Source organism: Guillardia theta (assembly GCF_000315625.1).
Source record: "Guillardia theta CCMP2712 unplaced genomic scaffold GUITHscaffold_14, whole genome shotgun sequence".
Lineage (NCBI taxonomy): Eukaryota > Cryptophyceae > Pyrenomonadales > Geminigeraceae > Guillardia > Guillardia theta.
In genome coordinates this window covers 643370-658828 of record NW_005434660.1, presented here as the reverse complement: position 1 = coordinate 658828, position 15459 = coordinate 643370, and the positions used below count along the sequence as shown (strand labels likewise).

General features: G+C 56.0%; 5 protein-coding genes across 5 annotated transcripts in view; 4 read left to right on the top strand and 1 right to left on the bottom strand.

Annotated features, from left to right (window-relative positions):
- Nucleotides 1–168: 168 nt before the first annotated feature.
- Nucleotides 169–1487, top strand: GUITHDRAFT_161831 (hypothetical protein; the record flags this gene model as incomplete). Its single annotated transcript, XM_005837509.1, has 7 exons — nt 169–254; nt 401–479; nt 594–652; nt 762–983; nt 1034–1116; nt 1164–1269; nt 1302–1487. Exons 1-7 carry the CDS (start codon nt 237–239, stop codon nt 1485–1487), a joined length of 753 nt encoding a protein of 250 aa, XP_005837566.1. The 5' UTR covers nt 169–236.
- Nucleotides 1488–6175: 4688 nt separating this feature from the next.
- Nucleotides 6176–6655, top strand: GUITHDRAFT_51330 (hypothetical protein; the record flags this gene model as incomplete). The annotated part of the gene is made up of 1 exon (XM_005837508.1): nt 6176–6655. A coding segment is annotated over one exon (480 nt), but the record flags the coding sequence as incomplete, so codon positions are not given.
- Nucleotides 6656–7302: 647 nt separating this feature from the next.
- Nucleotides 7303–8193, top strand: GUITHDRAFT_151194 (hypothetical protein; the record flags this gene model as incomplete). The annotated part of the gene is made up of 2 exons (XM_005837507.1): nt 7303–7934; nt 8037–8193. Coding segments are annotated over exons 1-2 (751 nt in total), but the record flags the coding sequence as incomplete, so codon positions are not given.
- A 1646-nt stretch (nt 8194–9839) lies between these two features.
- GUITHDRAFT_135216 (hypothetical protein) lies at nt 9840–13291 on the bottom strand (the record flags this gene model as incomplete). The annotated part of the gene is made up of 19 exons (XM_005837506.1): nt 9840–10040; nt 10080–10126; nt 10147–10246; nt 10290–10356; nt 10484–10624; nt 10669–10754; nt 10818–10824; nt 10904–10963; nt 11029–11102; nt 11157–11219; nt 11261–11362; nt 11620–11651; nt 11696–11771; nt 12213–12269; nt 12418–12489; nt 12634–12659; nt 12800–12954; nt 13042–13088; nt 13208–13291. 19 exons carry the CDS (start codon nt 13289–13291, stop codon nt 9840–9842), a joined length of 1497 nt encoding a protein of 498 aa, XP_005837563.1.
- Nucleotides 13292–13748: 457 nt separating this feature from the next.
- GUITHDRAFT_103808 (hypothetical protein) overlaps nt 13749–15459 on the top strand; it is a gene marked incomplete at both ends in the record, with an annotated part of 2024 nt that continues 313 nt past the window's right edge. The window contains 9 exons of the mRNA XM_005837505.1: nt 13749–13826; nt 13990–14079; nt 14121–14228; nt 14303–14364; nt 14420–14500; nt 14542–14607; nt 14662–14899; nt 14946–15058; nt 15104–15167. Coding sequence (XP_005837562.1) covers nt 13749–13826; nt 13990–14079; nt 14121–14228; nt 14303–14364; nt 14420–14500; nt 14542–14607; nt 14662–14899; nt 14946–15058; nt 15104–15167 — 900 coding nt within the window. The remainder of the gene's footprint in view (nt 13827–13989; nt 14080–14120; nt 14229–14302; nt 14365–14419; nt 14501–14541; nt 14608–14661; nt 14900–14945; nt 15059–15103; nt 15168–15459) is intronic.

Sequence of the window (15459 nt, the reverse complement as noted above, 5' to 3'; positions counted from 1 at the left end):
GATGATGATGATGGCGATGATGATGATGGCGATGATGATGATGGCGATGATGATGATGATGATGATGATGATGATGATGATGATGATGATGATGATGATGATGATGATGGCAATGGAAGTAGAGGAGCAATTGTTTGTACTGTGATATTAAGCTGACCATAGTGGTAGATGCAAAAGCATCAGGCAGCTCACAAGTGAGTCACTTCGAGTGGTTTCCAAGCAAAGGGCAGGATGTGATGATTGAAGCCATCAAGGTGAGATCCACTGCTCACATCCTCTGCTCATTCATCCTCTGCTCATTCATCCTCTGCTCATTCATCCTCTGCTCATTCATCCTCTGCTCATTCATCCTCTGCTCATTCATCCTCTGCTCATTCATCCTCTGCTCATTCGGAAGCAGCGAACTGGCGTTGGCTCCTCCGACAGAATCCTCGATGTTGGATGCGGCAGCTCTCGTCTCATCTGGGACCTCTGCGACGGTGAAGGCGGGTGAAGGCAGCGAGCGAGGGGAGGGAGTGTGGCTGTAGGGGGAGGGAAAGAGGGAGGGTGGGTGGGTGGGTGGCTGTAGAGTGAGGACGTGATCAAGGCTGTAGAGGGATACACGCGAGTGATCGGCATCGACTTCAGCCCAGTCGTCATCAAGAAGCTCCAGGTAAGAGTTGACATGCTCCTTCTTCTGCCCCCCTCGACTGAGTGCAGACGCTGCTGCAATTCACCTTTCTCGTCTTGCTGGGGGTGAGGGGGGTGACGGGACCCTGCAGGCTGAGCGGGAGCAATGCGCAGGCGCGAAGGAGCAAACTCTGCACCTCTTCCACATGGACGCAGCAGCCCTCGCGTTCTCCGACGCCTCCATCGCTCTTGTCCGCTCGCCTCTCCTGTTCACCCGCTCCTCTCACACGCGCCAGGTCGTCGACAAGGGGCTCCTCGACTCCGTCCTGGCCGTCCATGATCGGCGAGAGCTGTGGAAGCGAAGTGGCAAGAAGGTTGGCGATCCACCGGGGCGGATCTGTTCTCATGAGCCGGAGGATTGCAGGAGGCACAAGATCCCTTCCTGAAGAGAGCGGCGAGAGAAGCAGAGGAGAAAGGAAGGAAGGTCTTGGTGGAGCTGCGCAGAATGTCAGAGCGCATGGGATTGCTCATTCACGGCACTGATGCTCTCGCAGACTCAAGAGCGACGGGGTATACCTGGTGGTCTCCTATGAGGAGCCGACTTACCGGATGCCGTTCCTGCGACAAGCATCAGCAGAGGGCGAGCAGCTATGGAGGGAAGTGAGCTGTGAGACGTATGATGAGGACAACAGATGGTTTCTCTACACGTGCAAAGCTTGAAGATGCCGACCCAAGGCTCCAGCACGATAAGGCGCTTCCGATCGGATCACTTGAGTCAGCCTTGCGGATACGGGAGATCGGAGACAGGAGGGAGTCCCGTCCAAAAGCGACGCCGCTGTGTTCGTGCTCCCTTGTCAGACTCTGGCTTGAAGCCCTGAAGCCTTGAACTTCGGAAGCCCTGAAGCCCTGAAGCCTTGAAGCCTTGAAGCAGCCCCATGCCGCAGTGCTTCTGAGTCCGCCATGCCATCGTCGCCGGAGTCGAGTACTGCCACGCCGGGCACGCGGCAGCACTGCGCTGGCTGCGGCCGCCGGGCCGGGCGGCCGCCGGGCCCCGCGCGGCCCGACTGACTCGGAGTGACTCGTGACGGCGCGGCGGTCTCTGTGACGGACCGAGCCTGGAGCCTGGACGGGCCCGACGGTCACACGCACGGTCCCCGGCGCCGGGCCAACTTGCTTGCATGACTGGCGGACTCAGCTCACTCGGATTTCCTGCCACTCTCCGAGCCAGTCACAGTGAGACGGTCGAGTACTTGAAACGCCCGCGGCCGCCGCACGGTGCGGCGATCGGCGGAGTGCCTGTACCGCACCGTACTAGGCTGGCAGGCGAGGCCCAGGCCGGGCTCCGACACGGTGAATGCGGACTCAGGACGGCGGTCTCACTGAGGCCCCGGCGGGGCCGGCGCCGCGGCGTAGTTCACGCGTACGTGCCAGTGACGGTCCGATGATCATGCCGGGCCGGGCCGGTGGTGGTCGCGGCCCACCGTCACTGACCGCTGCGGCTGCGGCTGAGCGGCCCGGCCCGCCCGGTTCCGAAGTTCACGGTGGCACGGTAACCCGACTGTAGCCGTTACTAAATAACTGCCATCACTGAGAAGTTAAAAATCAGTGAGGGCGAGCGAGGGGGTGGGGTGGTAGAAAGTTTAACTCACGAGGGCATATTTAGGGGTGGGGGTTACATAATTATTGTTGATTAGGGGTAGGGGTTATTCAGTACCGGTTAGTTCAAGTAAAATCTCCTCATGGATTCTGGGTAGGGTAAAGGACTAGGAGTGGGGTATTTTGATAGAGGTGGTCAAAAGTGGATTCGATGTAGTAGTCGGGTCTCTGATGATTGCTTTACTCGAAAGGTCATCCAGGTATGGTGGGGTAGGGTCCTGGGTGTAAATGACGGGTGATCTCCCATATGGTAATACGGTCTGAACCGTAGAGGGTAGGGGTGGGCCAGATAAAATGTGTGAAACCATTTTTTGTGTATAATGCCGGGAAGAGTCGGATGAAGAGGCCTTGAAAGGTAGGTAGGGGTGGGAGATAGAGGGGTTTGATGGCCCTCCTAGGGGTAGTGAAAACTTGGTATGGAATGGTACCGGTACTCAAATGTTAATGTCCGACAATTTATCCTCAAATGTACCGGGGGGTTATTAACGCTGAGGTCCTCCTGGGGTGGGTATACCTCGGCATGTGGGGTTTCAATCGATTCGAGGTCGAAGTGGGGGGTGGGGGGGTACAGTAGTAGTGTTGATATGGTGGTATGGAGATGAAAGTTACCGAGTGTTTTAACTCCGAAGACCACGGGGTGGGTGGTTTTCTACCAGCCATGGGGGAAGAGTCATGGAGTCTAGGGGTAGGGTAGACCAATCAAGATTCATCGAAAGAGGGTGGGTGGGGTACAGGCTGAGTGTAAGTGGGGTAGACGAGGTGGTTTTACAAATCAGCTCCGGAGACCCGAATGGTACCGAAATTGCTAGAGGGTGGGTGATCACATGGGAAACATGTGGGTAGAAAAGAATATTGAGGGGAGGATGCCCCAATGGCGTGGGTATGTCGTCTACTATGGTCGGTGGTTGGAAAAGAACGATATTGGTATGGTGGGGTACTTTCAATTGGTGGGAGGGGTACATGAATAGGAAATTGAATACCCCGTTTTTCAAGCTATGGGGAGGGGTACTGAACCACGTGTGTATGATACATTTTCCCTGGTGGGTGTGTAAATGAGGGTACAAGAATTGAAACGAGGGTGCTATGTCTGAGAATGAGGGGTCCTGGATTTCTCAGTAGGGTACGGAGACAAGAAGTAGGGGAGTGGATTCACGCAAGGCATTCCTAGGCTCTGACCGAGAAAGACTGGGGAATAGGGGGGTAGGGTGTGGGGGTAGAGATGATAATGCTAGTCAAATTGAGGGTAGGGGTACCTGGACACAGGTGTGGTTTATATTGTTGATATTTTCAACGGGTGCTGACTTCTTCGAAGGGGTACTGTTATCAAACGGATCTCGGGGTGGGTAGGAAGGGGGGTCATAACAATCGTGAGATGTGGCTGTATGGGGGGGTGGGATAGGAAAAGGACAAGTGGTAACCGTAGGTGGTAGGGGGCGTATGGAGGTAGGGTGGTCGAGAGGGGTGGTCGAGAGGGGTGGTCGAGAGAGGGTGGGTAAATTGTTTGTTAGAGGTGTTCAGGGCATGAGGGGAAGGGAGGGCAGGGAGGCAGAAGAGGAGGAGGGAGAGGAAGGAGGACGAGAGAGAGTGAGAGAGAGAATGACAGTCATCATCCCCACCCATAGCTCTCACACCCATCCCAACAGAGCGCCTGTGCCACTCCCCTCCATCTCGCCCCAGCGATTGTCAAAAGTTCGTGATCAATTCCCGGTTCCAAAGTATGAATCTCGCAGCACGGAGGGCGAATCTGAAGGACTAGGACGCGGAAACGAGTCTGTCAACTCGACAACTACAACTGTCATCCAGCTGCCACTAGCAACGCAACCAGCCCAAGTTGAAACGGGCGCATTGTGGTGGCTGGCAGATTCACAGCAAGGGACCAACAGTCATATCAACGGCGAGCTATCAGAGGCTGAACTTCTTGAGCCCTCAGGCACTGTACAGGAGAAAGAAGCAAAGTGCCCCTCATCCAATGGTGCTGACCCCCATGCTGATCCCTTGCATGTTGACAGCGATTGCCTGCATTCGAGGCACATTTTTTCCGAGGAAAGGCTGTTGAATATTGTGGTTGATGGGGCAGAATCAGAGCGTTCAGTGATGGCTGAAGGAAACATACGTGGAGACATTGTTTTTGACTACATGAGCTCTCTATCCGCTACTCCAGCTCCTTCTCGGGCTGCGGTACAAGATTCCGATGACACCACGGAAGCAGTAGAGAGAAAGCAGAAGAGGAAACTTCAGGGCACGGAAACTTTGTCGGCAGGGGATTTCATCTATCCTTTCACTGAGGCTCGTTACATTGAACAGCATGACATCCTTGAAGATGGCCTCGTTCCGGACCAGAGAGCAGGCCCACCACCCTCGCACATGATGCTGCATGCCCGGAAGCTCGCTGTGCGACATCTTCCACAGATGGACGCTAATGCCAGATGCGATCCTTTCCTCGTGCTCTCCTTCGATCAGCAGAAGACGTCCACACATGTTGCAAAGAATGTCTACGAGCACGCGTACCATGAAAGCTTCGAGTTCTTCGTACACGAGATGCAGTTAGAATTTGCCAAGAGTTTGCAAGTGAATGAGGGAGCGTCGTGTGGCATCGCACTGGTGATCGAATGTTTCGACTGGGACCTGTTAAGTGCCAACGATTATGTGGGGAAGGTCTCTGTGGACTTGATTGTCCTCTGCTCCCTCGAGAACGTGCCGAAGCTTTTCACGTTTGTTCTCAGCACCTTGTCTGGGGATCCGGTCATGGGGCATGACGGGTTGCCATGTGAGGTAGATGTTGAGCTGCAGATGCAGCCGATAAATAGAACCTGGTCTCCTCCTTCCTTGTCCAAGTCTCTTTCTCTCTGTGAGTTTCGGCCTGAAAGCCGCGACATGAGCGATTCGATGCTGCAGCGGACCTCGACGATCGCGGCGGGCTACTTCTTCCACAAGAGCAGCCACTCGTTAGCAGGGTCCATGTCGTACCAGAATCAGGATCTCCCGCTGGAAACTGCGAGGAAGGAATCTCAGTCGATCTCAAAGTTCCCCTCCTGGACACCGGAGCTGCAGATGCCCGAGATCGAGGACCTGTTTGCAGAGGCCGAAGAGAAAGACATTGACTACGGGGAAGAGCCGTCGGAGTTCTACTGGCGAGAGAGGCTGGAGAAGGCGATGGAGTCTATGTGGGTGAACATCATGGTGTTGGTGCTCGTCATGGTGGACCTCTCAAACATCATGATCTACACCTTCTATTACTCGTCGGACTCTGAGCAGCCTTGGCAGACTGCGATCAACTTCACCGTGATGTCTCTCTTTCTTCTCGAGCTCTCACTGCGGCAGATCGCCCAGCGCATGCGTTTCTGGTCCAACATGTGGAACATCTTTGACTTCGTGGTCATCTGGTTGAGCACGGGGGTCCTGGTGAGGCCCGAGCCTTGATGATGATATGTCTGATACTTGATGATGATATGTCTAATACTTGATGATGATATGTCTGATACTTGATGATGATATGTCTGATACTTGATGATGATATGTCTAATACTTGATGATGATATGTCTGATACTTGATGATGATATGTCTGATACTTGATGATGATATGTCTGATACTTGATGATGATATGTCTAATACTTGATGATGATATGTCTGATACTTGATGATGATATGTCTGATACTTGTTGCCTCGCAGGTCACCAAGTACATCTTCGAGTCTCAAAGCGGAGTAGCCAGCAGCCTTCAGTCTACGAAGAACACTGCGACGAGCTTGCGAGTGTTCTCCAGGATTGCGATGGTCATGCGATTTGTGCGCGTCCTTGTGACGGTGAGGCGGGCGAGAATGCTGAGCGGAGCAGTCAACCAGAAGCTGAGGAAGGCAGTTTCTCAGGTAAGGACGATGAATGATGTGCCTGTCATCTGACAAGTTTTGGAAGAACAAGAGAAGATACAAGAGGCATGGCTACAACCTGGACCTCACGTACATCACAGATAGGATCATCGCCATGTCAGCTCCTGCATTTGGTGGTCACACGGCCTTCCGTAACGACATTCACATCGTCTCGCGCTTCCTTTCTCAGCGGCACTACGGGAAGTTCTTCATCTTCAACCTCTGCGACACCTACAACTCATCCGACGGCGTCATGGGGAACTATCACCCGCAGCTGCTCTTCAACCAAGTGCAGAGGATCCCGTTCGAAGATCACGCGCCTCCCCTCCTGTCGGAGCTCGTCTTCATGTGCCAGGAGTCTTGCGCGTGGATGGCGAGGGACCGGCAGAACACGATAGCAGTGCACTGCAAGGGAGGGAAGGGGAGGACGGGCGTTATGATCGCCGCCCTCCTCCTTTGGACTGGGCATCGAAGATGCGCGCTGGACGCGCTAGAGCTCTTCACGTACCGGAGGACGCAGGACTACAACCCCGAGGACGGGCTAGACGAGGACATGGAGGACGGGGTGGGGAGGAGGAACGTGAAGCACAATCAGGGGGTGCAGGGCCCGAGCCAGCTCCGGTACGTCTACTACCTCGAGGCCGTGCTGTACAGCGGGGTAGACCCTTGGAGTGTCAAGTATCGGTTCATGGAGAAACTCACCTTGCACTGCAATCGCTTCATGGAGAAGTACAAGTCTTTGCGCATGAGGTGAAGGGCCTGCCCCTCGCTTGCTCTGCTTGAACTCCCTTGCCTTGCCTCCCTCTCCTCCTCTCACCTTCCTCACTCCCTTCTTCATAATCCTTCTTTTCGCTCTCCTTCTCTTCTCTCTCTGTCCTCTAGGCTGCCTGCTCACTCTAGCACTTGCAGCTTCGTCGTGAGGTGTCAAAGGACGGTCGTGCACGACTCTCTTGACTTCGGGCCTCCGCAAGAGATTGTCAAGACCAAATCAGAGCGCTATGGGGTCAACATTGAGCTCAACACTCAGATCTTGATCTGGACAGACGTCAGGATAGACTTTTACATTCACCCGGTCAGTTTTTCTTCCCCGCCTCCCCTTGTCTTGTTCTCCCTTTCCAAGGTTGACCTGTAAACTTGCTCCAGACCCTCGGGATGAATGCGAAACGGAAGCTTGCTTTCTTCGTCATGTTCCACACGTCCTTCTACGAGGGCAGCAACGTCATCATCTTCCGCAAGCGCAACGTGGACATGCTGCACAAGGACAGCTCCAACCAGCTGGTAGACCCGACGTTCCACATGAAAGTCCACCTGAAGCCGGAGATGAAGCACCTCTGCTTTGAAGGGGAGGCGAGCGACCGGCTGATCGAGGCGCAGATCAAGTCGTTCCAGCTCATGTTCGTGCATAACGAGTTCGCCATCACCTTGAACCTGCGCAAGGGAGAGTTCCTGACCAAGGAGTCGTTCCGAGACGACTATGTCTACTTCATCCAGCAGGGGGCCGTCGAGGGCATCGTGCAGGACGACAGCAGCGGGATGGCGCACTTTCACAGCCTCGGCAACAGCATCCCCGACGAGAACAACCGGCAGAACCTCCGCGTCCCCATCCTCTGCATCTTCGGCTCCGGCTCCTTCGTGCCCGGGTCAGACTTTCTCTATGACGGGAACTTCATGAGCCTGCGAGCTCGCGAGGACAACACGCGGGTCGTCTGCCTCGTCAAGCGAGGATGTGCCTTGCGCGCATACCAGGAGGAAGGACAGACTACAAGCATGGTCCAGCTCTCCTTTTGCCGCTCTGTCCTACAGTAAGTCGATCCTCCTGCCGTCTCTCCTCCTGCCCTCTCATCTTCTCCCTCTGTTGCGGGGAGGCGAGAAATCACTTATGAAGGTTCTGACATCCCTCGCAGAGGCGTGCTCAAGAAGCGGGGATGGTACAACGTAGCCTGGAAGGATCGCTACTTCGTGCTAAAGGGGCAGAAGCTGGAGTATTACTCGAGCGAGGAAGCGTTCAAGAGCAACCAGGGCGCCAAGGGCATCGTGAACCTGCGCGACTGCAAAGTGTCGGAGCACACGGACAACTCGTGTGTGTGGGCGTTTGCGATCCAAGATGTCATGCAGAATCGTATTTTCTACTGCAGCGCATCGAGCGAGCAGGAGCGTGAGAAGTGGATGTTTCAGATCCAACAAGCATCCAAGATCATCAAGAAAGGAGACATGAGTGTGGTGGAGGAGGAAGAGATGTACAAGATCTCATCGCCCTTGAGGAACAAAAAGTTTTCGATCCGCATGCTGATGACGCCACAGGAGGTGCAGGAGGGGAGCATGAGCGACCAGGCGAGAGACCGCGAGCTGCTGAGGATGAACAAGATGAGGTGCGGGGAGGGGATGGCAGACATCGAGAAGATCTCGATCGAGGGGCTGCGGACAGCAGGAGAGACGAGCTCCTTCTACAAGTCCCTCAGCATCCTCCTCGCCATGCGCCTCGACCGCATCCAGATGGACATGATCCGCATGGCCTCCCTCAAGGCTCTCAACGATCGCTCCGTCCTCCCCGAGCAGGACGCAAAGGAGCGGCTACGGGCGCACTGCATCAGGATGTTCGGGTTGCCGCTGACAGAGCGGCTGCTCAAGACGTTCAAGTGCAAGTTGAGGCAGCCGACGGTCCGCAGGGAGGTGAAGATGAGGATCATTTTCTTCACCAAGTTCGTGATCCTCGACCCGCTCATCTACGGGCCCGTCATCGACTCTCAGTCGCGCCTCATCCCCCTCTCCTGCCTGGAGAGCGTCGTCTTCAAGGATCGCTACCAGCAGACCGCCCTCATCATCCGCGTCTCCAGGGAGGGCGACGGCTCCTCCGTCCTCTACGACACCATCGAGCTCTCGCTGGCCTCGGCTCATCGCGCCTTCCAGGTCTTCAGCCTCCTCAAGCGCAACATCACCCTCCACAAGGCCGGCAGCAGCACTGAAGCCGCTCACCGCCAGCCCTCCTTCGCCAGCATCCTCGACCGGTACGGCAAGGTGCACCGGCTGGAGCGAGGAAGCGAGTTCGCGCTCGCGCACAAGGCGGCGAGCATCTTCATGGTGTTCTCGGGGCAGGTGAAGCTGAAGCGGCTGGATGACGTTTACAAGATCCTGGACAGCGGAGCTTGCTTCGGGCTGACCAACTTCGTGCAGCAGAAAGCGTCTGGTCATTTCCATGCTCAGGTGGGGGACCATGGGGCCATCATCCTAGAGATCCCGCGGGAGGTGAACGAGCTCTTGGAGGATGGGGAGGGGGTAGGCAGCACGCAAGCAGAGTTCTTCCATGCTGTCTGCGTGCTCCTAGAGCGAGAGATCAGGTGAGCAGCCTCTCCCTCCACCACCTCCTCCTCCTCCTGCTCCTCCTCCCGTTCCTCCTCCTACTCTCTTCCCATCGCCACTTGCTCCTCCCTCCTCCCTGTCGCATGACTTGCTCTCCTCGGCGTGCTGACAAGGAAGCAGGGATATCCTCCGGCAGGTCTTCTCCGGCACCTGGTGTCACGCTAAGGCTGAGATAGCTGGTGGGCACGTGGAGTAGCTTGTAGATAGATTGTATTATACCACCTTGAATCCTCCTCCTCCTCCTCCTCCTCCTCCTCCTCCTCCTCCTCCTCCTCCTTCTCTCCCTCCTCTCCCTCCTCCTCTCCCTCCTCCTCCTCTCCCTCTTCCTCCCTTCGCCCCCCATATCTCCTTCATCGTCTCGGTGAGCCACTGCCAGCATCGCCGCTCTCTTCACCTCCCTGGTTCAGCATGGAGCTCCACTCGAGGCTCCCACTCTCCTCCGACCTGCGGGAGTCAGCGGCATGCCGAGCAGCTGCTGTCGACCTTCGCGAGTCCTCGTGGATCAGCGGGAGCGTCGAGACCCTGGGCGAGAAGAAGGCAGGCGGCAGGTCCTGCGAGGGGTGAGAGGAGGAGGAGGAGACAGTGCACACCTGCTCCCTCTGATCTCTCAGCAGCTGAGCCTCCACTGGCACATTCCCTGCACCAGCTCTTCATCACCTTCTCCTTCCTCGTTTCCTCCTGCGCTCCCCAGCTCTCTCCCCTTCCTCGCCTTACCGTTGGATCGCATTCCCGTGAGCCTTCCCCTCCCCTTGTCCACCTGCCCCCCGTCACTTCCCTGCCGTCGCTTCTTCCCCTCCTACCACTAGTACGTGCAGCCCAAGCCGGTTGCCCCACTCCACGTTGAGCCTCCCCTGCTCATCCAGCCACCTGAGATACCCATCAACCTTACTGCCATCCCCGTCACTCTCCTCTTCCTCATTCCCCTCCCCCTCCCCCTCCCCCTCCCCCTCCCCCTCCTTTCCCTCCTCGTCTCTCCTCTCTTTCTTCATCTCACCAGTGTGCATGTTGTCCAGCAGAAGGCGCTTTGAACGAGCCTGTTTCTCTCCTCAGCTTCTTCACGGCAACTTCTCTGAGCTCACCATCGACGCAGAGCTCAGCGACCCCCTCAGCCTGCCCCCCAGCTGACCACTGCCACCTGCTCTTCGTCAAGCTCCACTCGGCCATCCAGCTGGGCGTTACCGTGACCCGAAGAGCCAGTCTGAAGCAGCGCCGCCTGCTAGCGGCAGCCGCGGGGACGCGAGGATGCGTGGAGACGTTTGAACCATCTGAGGGGCAGCAGGAGGAAGCAAGCTTCAGACTCTCATCCTCGAGCTGTAGAATACTCCTACCTGAGATCTGCTGGCATGCAGGTACGAAGAAGGAAGCGGCTGAGACGAAGAGGGAGGAGACACGCGGCTTGAGGGCCCAGCCTCACCTTGCTTCTCCTCCTGTCAGAGCTGACTCAGCAACGGGAAGGAAAGCAGATCGGAAGAGACTGCGGGCGAGAACAGCCGAGTGGTAGGAGAGGGCGCGAGGTTGGGCCCGGACTCAACAGCTGACTCAAGCATGCTGCCGTCTTGTGGTTGTGAGAGGATGGGGGGGTAGGAGCTTATTGGCAGGGGCGGGAGCTGAACCTGCTCAATGATCACAACTAAACAAAAAAATCAAAAAACTCTTTGCTCGCCCACCTGCACTCCCCATCCCCCACCACCAGCGCCACCACCTCCTCCCTTTACTTGCGGCAAGTTGACCTGCAGGATGTCACTGGCAGCTCTTGCTGTCCTCCTCTTACCCGTCTCGTCTCCTCCTCGAACTGCCGAGTGACCGCGCGAGCGTGTGAACTCGAAACGATCCTCGCGCTGGCTGCTCGGATGGAGGCATGACGATCGAGAAGCTGGATGGAAGAGGCAGGTCAGAACAAGAACCCTCGCCCTCAACCCTCAACCCTCAACCCTCCACCCTCAACCCTCAACCCTCAACCCTCAACCCTCAACCCTCAACCCTCAACCCTCTTCGTCCTCCTCTCTTGTCCCTTCCCATCTCTTGGTTGCCTCACGTCATTGAGTTGAGCTGCTTTGACGTGGAGCGGGACAGACGGCGTCCCCTCCTACCAGCCTCCTCTCAGTTTCGTACACCAAAAGTCAGCCCGACCTTCAGCTGCCGCTCCGCTTCCGTGCTCCCTGCTGCGCAGGAGAGTGAGACAGGAACGAGACCCTCAGCGCCTGACCTCGCTTGAGGTCGACGACCTCCACTGTCTTTGCTCGTGTCTCCGCAGGAGCATAAGCGTGCCGAAGACGCTCACGCTGTACACAGTAGATTAAAACATTTAGGGAAAAGACGAGGAGGACAAGGAAAACGAAGAAAAGGAAGGATATGAGGAAAAGGGGAAGGGTACCTGCAGATATCTCCAACAACAGCAGAGAAGGAGGAGGAAGAGGAGAAAGACGAGAGAAACAAATGCTGTCCACACCTAAAACATTCACCCCTCAAATTTCAACACAATCAGGAGTCAGACAAGAGGAGGTGACTTGGGTGAGAAGTGAGACGAAGGAGAAGATTTAGTCAGGCTCGCACAGAGGACGAAGCGAGCCTGACTAAATCAAACTACAAATCGTTGGGAGATAAGGAGGAGGGAAGAGAGAGAATAAGAACAAGAGAATAAGAACAAGAGGATGAGAACAAGAGGATGAGAACAAGAGAATGAGAACAAGAGAATGGGTACCGCCAACGGAGCTCCTGCACACCTCAAAGTCAACGCCGAGGACAGGGGCCATGTACTTATCACCTTGACGCAACCTTTCCTTCTCAATCACCAGAAGCTTCTCCTCCCTAACATCGGGGATTCAGTCAGAGCCAGAAAGAGACGGCTAGCGGCCCCGCCTCGTTAGCTCGCGGTTCTCTCGCTCAACTTCTCGCTGCAGCTGCTGGTCCATCTGCAAGCAACATGACCTCGCCTCTGACAACACGCCCTCTCCTCTCCTCCTCGACCTGCTGCAGCTTCCAGTCCAAGTCTGCCTCCCACTGCAGCACTTGTCTGCCATGCTTTCACTTCTCCTCCTCCTCTTCCCTCGCTTGCCTGTCGTTTACTCCGCCATTGCTTGCATCGACAGACGGGATCTGTACGTGGAAATGATCTCATGGGCCAGCGACTGGGCGAGCACTTACCAGGAGCGGGTCTTGCTTCCAAGTCGCTGCAGACCGCACATCCTCCCGCACATCCTCCCTGTCCTTTTCGCCTGCCTCTTCCACATCTGGTCGCTCCGATGCTTCTTGTCTCTCTTCTTTGGGGGCTCGACGTCAACGTCTTATCACTCCGATCTCTCGCTCGCACCTGCTACGTGCTTCTTCTCTTGATTCAGCGCTTGTGGCAAGACAAACTTCTCGAAGATGTTGGGCTGAAACTCTAGAGTTCCACCTCTTTCAGACAATCTTGCAGTCCCGTTTCTCAGTACCTTCAAGGCTTTGACTTCGGTGGCGAGAAAGCTCCTTCAGCCTCGAATATCTGAACATGTCTCATCGCTCATCGCACATCGCACATTGCTCATCGCTCATCGCTCATCGCTCATCGCTCACCTGTGAAGTCTCGATGCCTGAGACTTCTTCAAGTCACTTGTGGATTCCTGGAGAAACTTCAGAGGGCAGACAGCAGGAGCTTGTTGCTGCCTCAAGCGACGAACGAGAATGATGTTGAGAAGAGGCAAAGACGAATGCCAGCACGCAGGCTCCTGTGGGGTCATACAGTCACGGGTACAGTCACGGGGCCTAGAGGCCTGCGAGGTGGACCTGCGAGAGCAGCAGCTACAAGGCGAGCAGGAGGAGCCATGAGGAGCAGCGAGATCTGAGCTCAGTCTCCTTCACCTCCTACCTCGCATTCCCCCCCAGCCACCAGATCTATTTCCGGAGATATCAATTTTGACGTTTTTTTTAAGTGATGTGAAGGGCCTCATACAGCACCGACGTGGCAAAATCAGTCAACTAAGATAGTCTTTCAGAAAAAATTGACAAGACCCGAGCCAAAGACAGGCTGGTGACCGCAAGCGGCGAAGAGATGGAAGATGACGAGGACGAGGACGAGGACGAGGACGAGGACGAGGACGAGGACGAGGACGAGTACGAGGATGAATAGAAACTGAGGAAGAGTTTACTGGATGAGGCCGTCAGGAGATGATGAAAGTAGAAAAGTTGATGATAATCTGAAGGAGAGGGAGGAGGAGATATCTTCAACACCTTGATGATAGCGCAAGGTCTTGTTCTTTCTTACCTTTCGTTAGTTCCCTCCCATGAATGTCGTCGAGCTGCGGAGATACCTCGCCTTCACTCTTGGGTCCATCGCGATCAACCACGTGCTAGGGTTGCAGGTCCTTTCCCCTCCCCCCTCGCTCCTCCTCCTTCTCAAACCAACCATTCTTCTTTTTCCTTCTCTGTCTACTCCTCCTCCCCCCCTGAGAGATCCTCCCTCCCCATCCCCTCACCTCACCTTCCCTCTTCTCTTCGCCTCTCGCTCTCAAGTCTTTCGGTCAGATCGTCATGGCTCTCTCCTCCGCCTTCTCAACGCTGCTGCTCTCCCTCGTCATCACGTCAGGCATGCGAGAGCTCCCGACGTCGCTCAAGGTCTGCCGACCTTCTCCCTCCATTCGGTTGAGCTCCTGCAGGAGAAGGAGGAGGAGCAGCCGCAACAACTCATGCAGGCGAAGGAGGCGGGCCAGCAAGTGCTGACATCGCACATGGCATTGAAACTTGTCTTCAAGCTTCCGGCCCTGGTGATGCGCTCCCCTCCCCTCCCCTTCCCTGCACTGCCCCTCCCCACCTCCGTCCTCCTCAACATCCTCAACAGACGCTGGCGAGGAGGGAGAGAAGCTTCTTCTGCGAATGGGCGGCGAGGGTGAGGGCGAGGAGGTAAAAGAGGAAGTGAGAGAGGGGGAGGTGAACTCACGGGTGAGCTTGACGTCAGTCTGACCTCGAGGGTCACCAAGGAGAAGGCAGAGAAGCGAAGGAAGGAGACGCTGAGCGAACTGCTGCAGGCCTGGCTCAGGTTCTCGTTCCTCACCACGACCAACCTGACGCCATTCACAGCGTGAGGAGAGAGAATGAGCGGAAGAGACTGCTGGAAGCGCTCAACACTTCCTTCGAGGAGACGAGGTGAGAGGAGGAGGAGGAACAGGAGGAGGAGGAAGCGAGCTGTGGACATGGCAGGCAATTGCGAGAGCGAATGAGGGAAATGGAGCGATCTCTGTGTGAAAGCAAGATCATGAGCCAGCAGCTGCATCGACCCGCGACTTGCTCCTCCTCGTCTCAGACTTCTCAGACTTCACCCTCATGCCTCGACGCTCACACACAAACCGTCAAGGGCGGAGACGAGAGACAACAACCAGACCAGCCGGTGCTGGGAAATCCGCAGATGTGGGTAGACCAGCCGGTGTCGGAAGATCCGGTAGGGCTTGTCCTCCTTTGATGCTCTGCAACTGATGAGGTTCAAGTCAATCAGCGAGCGAGAGGAGGAGAAAGAGAAGCAGACGAGGGAGAGGGAGAAGCAGGAGGAGAAGCAGGAGGAGAAGCAGGAGGAGGATGAAACGCATCGACTTCGGCTGCGGTGACGGCGAGGAGGTTGTTGTTTCGTGCTGGTGACGACGTGAAGGCTGGAGGAGCTGCAGGCGCTGATCAAGCAGAAGGATGACGAACTGCAGATGAGCAGCCGAGAAGTGAGAGGGGGAGGAGGAGGAGGAGTAAGAGGAAGGCCGGGGGTGGAGAGAGAGAAAGGAGAGTGGGGAGAGAGTCTGAACTTGGGAACAGGCTGCTAACCTGAGAAGAAGTCTGAGTTCCTCTCAGCATCGACCTGAGACTGTAACCCCTCGCCGCCATCCTCCTCCTCCTCCTCCTCCTCCTCCTCCTCCTCCTCCTCCTCCTTACGTTTGATCCACCGCTGCTTAGGCTTCCCTTCACAACAACGAAGTCTCCACCCTAGAGGTCCAAGCATTGACGGGCCAGCCGGCC